General features: G+C 51.4%; 4 protein-coding genes across 4 annotated transcripts; 3 read left to right on the top strand and 1 right to left on the bottom strand.

The window, feature by feature from the left end:
* Positions 1–358: 358 nt before the first annotated feature.
* On the top strand, positions 359–2291 carry V2A60_002438 (uncharacterized protein; the record flags this gene model as incomplete). The annotated part of the gene is made up of 6 exons (XM_083253789.1): positions 359–695; positions 758–1354; positions 1422–1533; positions 1758–2047; positions 2111–2206; positions 2263–2291. 6 exons carry the CDS (start codon positions 359–361, stop codon positions 2289–2291), a joined length of 1461 nt encoding a protein of 486 aa, XP_083109915.1.
* A 450-nt stretch (positions 2292–2741) lies between these two features.
* V2A60_002437 (uncharacterized protein) lies at positions 2742–3206 on the bottom strand (the record flags this gene model as incomplete). The annotated part of the gene is made up of 1 exon (XM_083253788.1): positions 2742–3206. The coding sequence occupies one exon, from the start codon at positions 3204–3206 to the stop codon at positions 2742–2744; it is 465 nt and encodes a 154-aa protein (XP_083109914.1).
* A 3091-nt stretch (positions 3207–6297) lies between these two features.
* V2A60_002436 (P-loop containing nucleoside triphosphate hydrolase protein) lies at positions 6298–8686 on the top strand (the record flags this gene model as incomplete). The annotated part of the gene is made up of 3 exons (XM_083253787.1): positions 6298–8115; positions 8199–8445; positions 8496–8686. The coding sequence occupies 3 exons, from the start codon at positions 6298–6300 to the stop codon at positions 8684–8686; spliced, it is 2256 nt and encodes a 751-aa protein (XP_083109913.1).
* Positions 8687–8884: 198 nt separating this feature from the next.
* V2A60_002435 (uncharacterized protein) lies at positions 8885–10348 on the top strand (the record flags this gene model as incomplete). Its single annotated transcript, XM_083253786.1, has 2 exons — positions 8885–9357; positions 9454–10348. 2 exons carry the CDS (start codon positions 8885–8887, stop codon positions 10346–10348), a joined length of 1368 nt encoding a protein of 455 aa, XP_083109912.1.
* Between the last annotated feature and the right edge of the window lie 747 nt (positions 10349–11095).

Genomic DNA, 11095 nt, shown 5'->3' with positions numbered 1-11095 from the left:
TCAGTGTCTTATCCTGCGTCAATCTGCAGAGTATTGCGGTTGGCCTGGGAGTGCCCGAGTGGCTTAAGCTCGTGACGCGAATGCCCTGCTTCCGGTGGAAAATCGGTATGGGAGACGGATGACGGCGTGCTCTTCGTCTGGATGGCCTGTTGAGCGAAGAGGGGGCGGACGGCAGTGGTGGTGGATTTCGAACCGTCAAACTATAAAAGGTACACCTTGCGTGGGAGCATTCGTTTGGGGCTGACTGGTCAGGACACCTCTTCTCACTCCCTCTCGCCGGCTGCACCATCGGCGTCCCTTTGCAACATACGCAACAGGAGCAGAGGGCCACGTTTCTACGCCTGCTGCGTCACGGAACATGGCGACTCAATGCAATCTCGATTATCAGACCTTTTGGGCACCGCGACCGTCATCAAGGCCGCGGGGCGTTGACGGTCAATCGCATATCCGCCCACTGCCACAGCCAAAGTCCTCGCCGTTGCCTCCGAATTACAGTCGTGGCATGATTGGCGTGTCGAAAGGATCGCCGGACGCGTCGCCTAGGCTGGCATCAAGCAGAGACGACGTTGTCTATATTTCCGACGACGCAGCCTCGGACGCCAACGACACGTCTCACGAACGGTTCGACGAAAGTCTGCCGTCAATCCAGGCTATTGTGCAGTCTCTGGAAGACCCTGAGAAAATGGGCAACACAGGTAAATCGCCTATCATACATAGCCGAGTAGCGACAGCCACCGCTAACCGTATGATATGGCAGATGATGGATTTGAGCAACCGTTACAGCGTAAGGATGCGCATGACGCATGTGGTCGATCGACCGACTCCGCGCCGCCCGAACAAGAACTTCCCAACGAGAGGCCAACGCCAACCGTTGGCATGGCTGCTGAATGCCCAATTGATGTTTCTGCGTCAACATCTCGAATGTGTACATCCGCGCCTGCTTCGATGGCTGATGGGTCACGGATTGGTATTGCATCTTGTGAGTCTTCGCTTCGGGACGCGGACTCTCCATACGCACGCAGTGCTTCTGTATCGGCAGAGCACGAAGGCGCGACTAAGCCCTCCTCCGAGATACCGCAGCATGTTGACAGCCAACTCTATCCCCCTTCATCGGCATCGCAGTCACAGCGACCGCCTTCGCCTCCGCATGACGATTGCGATGGAGGTGGCAGGACGCCTAGAGGATCACCAGGTCCGTCGCAAACGATGGTGTCAAGCAAAGATGACTCGTTCGACGTTTTCGACACGGCTTTTGACCATCACGCGTCGTGCGACATATCAGCTGATGAAACGCTTTCTTCAGTCCGTACCGCAGTTAGGCCCCAAGATGAAACTAGGAAAATCCGCAGCACTGGTAAGTCTTCTCGTGACATGCATGCAATCACAGATTGAGGCTGAGCACCGCTAACATTAAATCGTAGTTGATGATAGCGAGCAAATATCAGACTCTGGGGATGCGCAGGAGCCATCCAGCAGACCGCATTCTTCTCCGCTACTTGACCGTGGACATACACATCACGGCGCCGGATTTTCGTTCGCTGAGGCGGCGGACTGCCCAACGGAAGTTGCATCATCGACCTCCCGAATTCGGAGTTGCACAGCCTCATCGCCTGCGTCCTCGCAATTGAATAGTCTATCACCTGAATCGCAAGTATGGGACACCGTTTCTACGCAAACAAGCTGTACTTCCATGTCGGCTCCTGGCAACGGTGAGGACGAGATAGACGACCAAATTTGCACTGGGACAGAACCGCCAGAGAAGGCTACCAATGGATCAAGCGAGCAAGGTACGAATCTGACAAGGAGACGCTCATGAGCCCAATGTCCCCTCGGACGCAAAAGAAGAGGTCATGGGAGTCATTGGTGATCCACGGTCTTGGACAGTCTGAAGCGGAAGGCCTGGGTGAGGTAGTAGACGATCCGGAATACTACCCGTCGACAAGTGACGAATCAGAAGACGATGGCAACAGCCCACCTGGTGGCCAAGAACAAGCATCCCCCAAGCGCCGCAAATTCCGCGCCGAGCCGAGCAAACTTCAGCCGCGAAGTAAACAACGTGCTCATTCTAAATTGGCGGCGCTAAACCAGGCATCGGTGCTGACTTCTGCAGCACAAGAGGATGCGCCTGCAGTAGCGGAGCCCACAGATGCGGCGTTCGATGAATGGATCTTGCAGGATGTGGTGCTAAAACGAACTATCATGGACGGTAAGGCAACATTTCTCTTCCAATTTGATTGGGATCTCTGCGCAAAACATGGCCAGACAGCTCGCAAGCCTTGCAATCAGCCTAAGCAGCAAGGCCAAGCCAAGCCTATCGTGAAGAGCAGTGGAAGGAGGAGGTTCACAGCATTGGAAGACCGATGGCTTGTTCGATGGAAGGAAGAACAAAGGCTATGTTGGGCTGAGATCCATTCGCGCTTCTGCGTCAAATTTGAGGAGCGGTCAAAGGAAGCTCTCCAAGTGCGGTATTGTACAAAACTAAAACAACGCGACGATCATTTGCATGGGTCAATTTCAAGTTGACTTGAGCGCTCACACACGTGCTTCGTGGCCCGGGGTGGCACGGTTATAGATAACATTGGGTGGCGCTTTTGTGTATATCAGGAGAGTGTAGTCATTTATAGATTAGTTTAAGAACCATGCCAAGATAGCAATCAGAAGGATCCACATCAATACTCGGCGCAGGTTGCTCCTACTTGATACCACATAAGGTTACCGTCGTGTGATACTAGACTTCATTTCTACCGTCCCAGCACAAGACTGCGAGTTTCTTTGTTGGCCCTGTCGAGACTGTCGTCGATGTTCTTCTTCACCACGGAACGGCCTAGGTATTGTCGCCCATAGTCGAACTGGATGAGTGTTCTGCTGATGACAACATCACCCAAGAAAACGTCGCGGCCATCGACTTCGGGGATTTTGCCAGACTCCAATAAGCAAGGCCAGCTAGGAAAGCTCAAACGCAAGCAAGTAGCCGTCGACGCAGCATTTGTTGTGCCCATCGCAGGGGCGGTAACGAGGACTACATCGTGGATGCCTAGGCGCTCTGTCATATACTTGTTGGTATCTCCTTTCGCCCGGCCGAAAACGTCGCCATCGTTGTCCCAGAATTCATCGAAGAGTAAAGTGACCGGGTCTGCCTCGCGGGGCAAAGCGCAGAGAATGGCGATGCGAAACTCTGCGCGATTTCTTGGTTTGGTTGCAGCCATCGCAGGTTGCCACGGCCGGGCTTCCTAAGGGCCACGGCACTCCAACAGATATAGACTTAATCGACTACCTCTTTAGGTACTTGGGATAGCGTTTCCGTCTGTATACTGCACAAAGACGAGTTTCTGCGAGACTATGAGACAGGCGCCGCCCGCTTTTGCTCAGCGACTTTGGTACATGCATTGTTGCAGACATGTAATTAATACGATGACCCTGAATCCAAGAGCGGATTCAGATTAATTAACGGATTCAGCGATTCAGTCGTTGGTGCAAAGGCAAATCGCTCGAAACGGCTGTTCCGACAGCAGCCATTGAATTTCTCTACTCAAGTTACACGTGCCACGCACCCTCCACTAGAGGGTGCTGTAACGCGTCGCGGCCACCATAGTCCCACGGCCACTTTTTCTAAACAACATTCCTGATAAGCCCATGACTTTCGCAAAAATGAATGTTTCGGCTGAAGAAAAGAATCGTATTGTAGGGCATCTAAGGCTTTATCTTTCATGGAAACAAATCCTGATTCAAAAACTCTAGCTGTTGCTAAGAAATTCGGTATTTCGCGTGGCCTCCGCCGCCGCCGTGTAGGCATTACCTCCGACCGATCACAACACCCAGCCAATTCAAAACGTAAAGATGCTGAGGAAGCTGCAATTTTGAAGATATTCATTCGCCTCGATAATACGAATCTTCCGGTATCAAAATCATGGATAACAACCATGGCTAGCGCGTTGATTGAGGAGAGGTCGTCTGCCAACGACCCCAGCCCAAACTTCGTCGGACAACTTCCTCAAACGCACCCCATTAAGAGTGCAGAAAGGAAAATCTGAGATCTAGCTAGGCAAGATGCTGAAGATTCTGGGACAATTAAGAAATATTTTAATTTCCTCGAGACGGCCATCAGGGAGAAGGGTATCACGCCTGACGCGATTTGGAACATGGACGCGACCGGAATTTCGAATCGGCACCGCCAACGGCGCATTTATCGTCACTATGAGGAACAAAAGGTCCTCGCAGAGAGGTCTTGCTACAAATCGCGAAATAGCAAGTTCTATTGAAGCTATCTCAACCGCCGGGGACTTTATTGAAGCGCCATTTCTCATATATCTGGGAAAGTACATCTTGGCCCGTGGTATGAGGTCCCTGACCTTCCAGACGCCGCTAGGATCGCCGTCACAGATAGAGATTATTCAAATGACGAGATAGCCTTCGGATGGTTCAAATTCTTTGAAGAACACACCAGAAATAATAGCTCTTCGCTGTGGCGAATACTAATCGTCGACGGTCACGGCAGCCACCACACATACGATTTTATCGACTACGCTGAGAAAAATAAGATAATGATTTTTGGCCTACCTCCACAGCTTACACATCTTCATCAACCTCTTGATGTGGTTAAATTTTCGTCTATTAAACATCATTATTCAGAGGCAATTAAATAAGGTGCAAGGGCATCTTTGAGATGTTGTTCCACTAGCGTGGCGGGGACGCCTCTCAGAAAAACCTCCATTTTTACTAGCCAAGGCAATTGTTGTTTATGCCATATAGCGAAGACAGATGAGAGGATAAGAAATACTGCGGGTGAATTTGTCTATCATGGAGCAAAATGGCTGCGATTATCAGAGTTGAATACCCCGCCCCCGCCTACGCATTATAGACAGCAGTATTAGCATGGCCGAGGCAGTGCCACGTGTGTCATGATTGTGGTAATGAGAGAAGAAGGGTCAAAGGATTCGACACCAGCAGTTGTGGGGGAGGCCTACCACTATACTCTTTGTGGCGACGTGCTTTTCCACGCAGAATGCAGCCCAACTCCTGGAGACTAGCACGATGACAGGGCCTGAGTCACATCCACTTTAACTTTAATCGCTAGTAGCAGAGTGTCCTCAAGTGGAAGTGGTCGGCGGAGGAGTGGTACTTCGCCTTCCAACATGACCGCGAATGTGCTATATAGCAGCAGAACTTCTTTAGTAACGGCACTTTAGAGGAGGCCGAGAGCTCATTCTCCTTTTATTCAATGCGCTGTCTTTTGGGGTTGTGGGTGGCCATCAGGCTCAAGTAGTGGATATAGAAGATTGTTTTAGCCAATTGGGCTTTTGCGTTCATAAGCTAGCTTCGATTGGCAATTGTCCCAAAATGGCGAGGATATTGAACGCAGAAGTCAAGCATCCTCATATGAGGACAACAGCCAGGGGTTGCCGGAGATGGCGGCAACGTTTACCTGCTCTTTACACTGCATACCTTCACCGTATCAAATGTCTAACAGTAGCTGGCCCCTGAGGTGAGCTGCGTCCGGGCCAAACCTTCCGCCTCGTTTGGTGGCTATGCATTGTTGCGCCATTCTGGCATCTGCCCAATGGTAAGCGGCCACGAGCTGACACATGTAAGTAGTATGTATATGCATGTCTAAGAGCCGAGCCGAATATGGATGAGAAGTACGCGGAAAAAGAAAAAGAAAAAAGGGACAGTGCCCGCAAGACCGCTACCTCGGTGTTGTGATGTAATGGGACGAATAACATGCAGAGCTCCCTGCTAGGGGTCGGCCGGCCTCGATTGTGCCTCATCTCCGCCGCGACGTCCAACAAGCTACCGATCCAACAAGGCTAGCGGTGCATGGTTCAATATTTTCACACTTGGCGAACCGACTGCCCTACTGATAATGTGCAGTGGCCTACAAAAGCTACAGCACCGAGCAACGGAGGAACGGTGCGGCCAGGTTTCCCCGCTTGATCCGGGGTCGGAATAGGTTCTTGATGCCAGCCTAACTGGTTAGGTGGTTTTGAGCCACAGCCCACTCCTTGTTACCTCCCAACGCTGACCGCCGTTGTGACATTGCCAGTATCGGCCCAATCGTAACTATACACGAATGGATGTATATTATTATATCAACGTGAGACAATGTAAAAAGCGCTGCAAAGGTGCACTCTGCAAGCCGTCGCCCGCACCTACCGACGTCGGGCAGGCGCAGCCACCCTTTATATAAGAAGGAATTGGAACAAGCTTACTGTACTGTACCATCTGCGACTTGCACATTTCCATTTACACACCAAACTCTGTAGCACTCACGGTCGGCGTTCAGAAACAAGGGCCATCAACATGGAGGCACTGCAATCAGAAAACCATCGGAACCTTCTCGACATAATTGACAAGTTGCGTTCAAAAGGAGTCAGCCGATACGTTGATCTCCCGCAGATTGTGGTTTGCGGCGACCAGTCCGCGGGGAAGAGTTCCGTTCTGGAAGCCATCTCCGGAATGACGTTTCCTACAAAAGACAATCTTTGCACACGATTCGCAACTGAACTGATTCTTCGTCGCGAAGCTACCGAGGCCGTTAATGTTTCCATTCATCCCGGCCCAGAGAGATCAATCGATGAACGGCAGCGTCTCAATGCCTTTCATGCGGAAATTGACCCTGCACAGCCAGATCTTCAACTAGTTGTGGAAAGGGCCAAGAATGCTATGGGCATATCAGATTTCAAAGTATTCAGTACTGATATTCTTCGAGTTGAATTGTCAGGCCCAACCCAACCACATCTGACGATGGTTGACCTCCCTGGCCTGTTCCGCGCAGGAAACCGGGAGCAAAGTGCAAAAGATGCCAAGATTGTCCACAAAATGGTACGCGGCTATGTTGAAAACCCTCGAAGTATTATTCTTGCTGTTGTCTCCGCCAAAAATGACTTCGCTTTACAAGAAATAACCGAAATGGCACGAGAGCTGGACCCAAACGGGATACGCACGCTAGGCCTAATCACGAAACCTGATGCGCTTGATGCTGGATCTGACAGCGAGGTCGCGTATGTTAGGCTGGCTAAGAATGAGGACGTGGCGTTTCGCCTGGGCTGGCATATACTCAAAAATAGAGACTACCAGATGCGAGAGTCCTCTTCTGTTGAACGTGATGAAGCTGAGGAATCTTTCTTTCGGTCCGGAGTTTGGGCAACGATGAACCCAGCTCAGTTGGGAGTGAGGACCTTGAAGCCTCGACTCAGCATTGTGCTGAAGGACCAGATTCTGAGGCAGCTGCCTAGCCTTATCGATGATATGGAGGTTGAGATATCCTCGACGAAGATTCAGCTCAAACGTTTGGGAACCCCGCGTTCTAATGCAGCCGAGCAGCGTCGTTACCTTCTACAAGTGAGCCGCGAGTTCACTCATCTAATGCAGGCAGCCATCGACGGAGTGTACAACGACCCTTTCTTTGGTAGCGCCCAAACTGAGGAAGGTTACCGAAAACGGCTGCGAGCACGAGTGCAAAACACTTTGGCGAGCTTCAGTGAGACCATGAGGCTACAGGGTAGGAAGCGGATCATCGTCGACCAACCCTCGCCGGACGAGAAGCTATCGTCGGACCAGGTGTCGCGCTTGGACTTTATCGATATGGCTAAAGAGAGGATTCGACGAAGTAGGGGCCGTGAACTGCCGGGCACATTTAATCCCATGGTCATTGGCGAGCTATTCGTGGAACAGTGTGAGCCCTGGCAACGCATTGCTTCAAACGTGAAATTGGAGATACTCCGCGCAGTGCACGAGGTTACCAAGGCTATAGTGGACTATATTGCAATAAGCGAGACCACATCTGGTATATTTTCCCTCGTTGGTGGCTACTTAGAGATGTGGAAAAGCGAGCTTGAGGCGGAATTTGCGGCATTGCTCAAGCCATATGTCGACGGCCACCCGATAACATTTAACCATTACTTGACAGATACGGTACAGAGAGCTCAGGCAGAAAGGCGTCGAAGAAGCCTCAACAGACAATTTCGTGAGATTATAGGGTATGATGAATTCGCTAGCGGTCAAAAGATTTCCCTTTATCCCGCTAGAGTTCTCAATCAACTTGAGCAACGCATTGAGGTTGATATGGAGCGTCACGGCGGTGAGCTTGCAGTTGACTACATGGAGGCTTACTACAAGGTGAGTATTGGACTCAGATCTCTGCCAAACCCGCGAGTCGCATTTTCAGGCGATGCCGGCCATCTAGCTAATACTCGTCGAAGCTCGCAAGAAAGAAGTTCATTGACGATATCAGTGTGCTGGCGGTTGAGCGTTGTCTTATCAACAAACTGCCCTTCTTATTTCCTTCGGAGACCATTTTAGACCTCCAGGATGACGAACTGGATCATATAGCCACAGAAAGCTACGCTCTCTCGTTAGAGAGAACTCGATACACAGAGAAGCTGGTAATTCTGGGGGATGCTAAAAGTGACCTCGAGAAACTAGATATCCACCGCACGTTGGACCATAGTAAGAGGGTGATTGCGGCCTCGCCGTCCTACAGACGCTAATATCTCTAGTCTCTCTGAAAGAAGATAGGTTTGCCGTCAGTGACGGATTACTTAACGATAAGGAAACACAAGCTACCTCACTGAAAGATGAGCAAACGTCGTTTAGCAGAGAGCAGGTAAACCCGGATGGACCTCAAAATGCCGAACAACCAGATAAAGAGGAGAAAAGAGAGCTAAAACTCAAGAAGAAGAGCAAATAGGCTTGGCTTCACGTCATGTCAGAAACGCTCCTGGGCACAAGCGCAGCCGGTGGTTCGCTAGTTCGCTGGACTTGGGCCTATGTGCCTGTGTGCATGAATGGTGGGCGTTGCACCAGATGAATGAGCCAGTTGCAATCTCGCTACATGTTCCTCAGATGTATACTACATTGATGATAATTCGAAGTGCATGGCTTCAAAATGACATTCGAGCTACGCATGTTGTTCGCCGAGCATGTCACACTGCTGTCACGCTGGTGGAAACTGTCCCGAATACACCTCGAGCGTCCATTATGTTCGGAAGTGGATTACCACTTGAATGCGTATATACAACGCTCACCTTCCTCTACCGTTGTCACCACCTCGGTCCCACCGGGGCAAGGGCCTAGAGACGGGTTAGACTCCATTCAGCGCTCACCGGGTACATCCACCGAGATTGCTGAACAGGTCCATGGGCAGACAGAGGACGCCAGTGAGCCATGGTCGAGCCAGGGCAACAATCATGAGCCTGACATCCCTGCCGAGCTGCCGCGACACACTCGGCGACATGGGAGTGCCAGTCAGAACGACTCAGCTTCTATCGACGCCGACGGCAAGACCGCCGGGCTTGGCGACGGGCAGCTGCAGCAACAGCGACGGTGGTTCAGGGACAATACAGCACCCTCTAGGAGACGGTGCGGGGCACATGAGCTATTTCAGGAACTGCGGGGTAGTCGTGTGTCCTAGTTCTCGGGGATGGACAAGACTGGACCTACCTTTTGACACCACAGGTATTCTCATCTCTCCAAGATGGACATCTTCGCCTTCCCCACGGAGATTAGGCTCAGGATATATTCGGAATTACTTGTTTGCCGCGGAACCATCGAATGCCCGGTGAAACTTTGGGACGACTCATCCGCCCGACTTTGCCCTGAAGGGATCAAGCTCTACCCCGCCCTTCTTTGCACCAGCAGGCAGGTGTACAACGAAGCCATCTCGCTTCTTTATGCGGACAATAATTTTCAATTCCCCGGCCTGGATACGGCGTCGACACGGTGCAACAGGTCAATCGCTGCCTTCGTTCAGCAGATCGGAGCTCGAGCAAGCCTTATTCGCCACATCTGCGTTGAGTTTCCTGCTACTCCACTGGCAGACGAACGCAGGCATGACCATGGGCTCCAAAACGAGCGTTTCCACGATCTAGACCTCTTACGAGATGCCTGTCCAAACATCGCGACGCTTGAGCTATTACTACCTTTAGAGCGCGCTGAGATCGTCCTCCATTCGTCCATTTTCACCGAGCTGCTGGATCTGATCCATGCGCGGCTCAAAGCTTTTCGGTCCTTACAGGAAGTCAAGGTCGATATAGAAGTATTAACTGAGGACTCAGATGACGAAAGTAATAATGGGGTGGAGGATCGCGAGAATGACGAACGGGAAGGCACGTGCAACAACGGCTGCAAGACCGACAGAGAGCCGTTAAGACAGCTGTATAGGCGTGGGTGGGCTGTTAATATCACAGAAGTCCCCACGATCGAGTTCGATCATGAAGACGATAATAACGACATGATTGAATGGCATCGGCGCGAACAGCAGCGGGAGGAAGAAGAATGGGACAGTTATTACCGTCAACGGCAAGTGGAATCGTATCGGATGGACTATGCTGATGACGGAGGCCCTGCATAATGGGCAGCGTGCTAGTGCTGAAATATGGCCAAAGACGCTGTTCCTAGCACTATTCTCTACCCTTCCTGATATGGAAATGGACTGCCCTGCTCTCAGTCTCAGCCCTCTCCCGTGCCACACAGGCTTGTTTAGTAGACAGTGCAGGCTTGAGTTCAATGTTCACATTTCCAGGGTGCTAGGCGCAGCCTAGCCAGTTAGGTCCTGCTGAACGCCGACTGGGGCCCGCCCACCGACCCAACGCACATGGGCCCCAGTTACGGTGGTCTACTCTGTGCAGAAGAAGTTCATCCTGAAATTCAGTATTCAGTAAGGCTCCGCCTTACTGAACTACGGAATGTCGATATTCTCGATGTTTTCGATTGCCACGGAAGTAGGAGAATGGTGCTGGTGCGGAATTAACGCGGCCCTGATATGTCCAACATGATTCATGGCGGGGTACCTGCCTCGATGATTATAACATTATGAAAATAATGAAAAAGAGACCCAATCGGGATTTGGAGAAGTGATTCCTGCCATTGGCAGCGTGGGCAACTACTAATTAGTGCACCAGCTCAAGTCAGCGCGAACGGCGTCCAACCTCAGGAGCCGAAGACATTGTAGATGGAAAGGCTGCGGAGGAAAGCGACTAGACTGTAAATACCTTCTTTCAGGTATCGTGATGCTTCCGTGCTTCCGACTGCGCCAGCTGACAAGCTGAGCCGCGTGCCGGCCACCCAACGAGTTAGGTACTCAGAACGCCGCCAGCCA

The sequence above is a fragment of the Cordyceps javanica genome, chromosome 1 (genome assembly GCF_051103115.1).
Source record: "Cordyceps javanica chromosome 1, complete sequence".
In the NCBI taxonomy this organism is placed as follows: Eukaryota; Fungi; Ascomycota; class Sordariomycetes; order Hypocreales; family Cordycipitaceae; genus Cordyceps; species Cordyceps javanica.
Note: the sequence above shows the minus strand (reverse complement) of the source record. Positions and strands in the feature narration are given on the sequence as shown.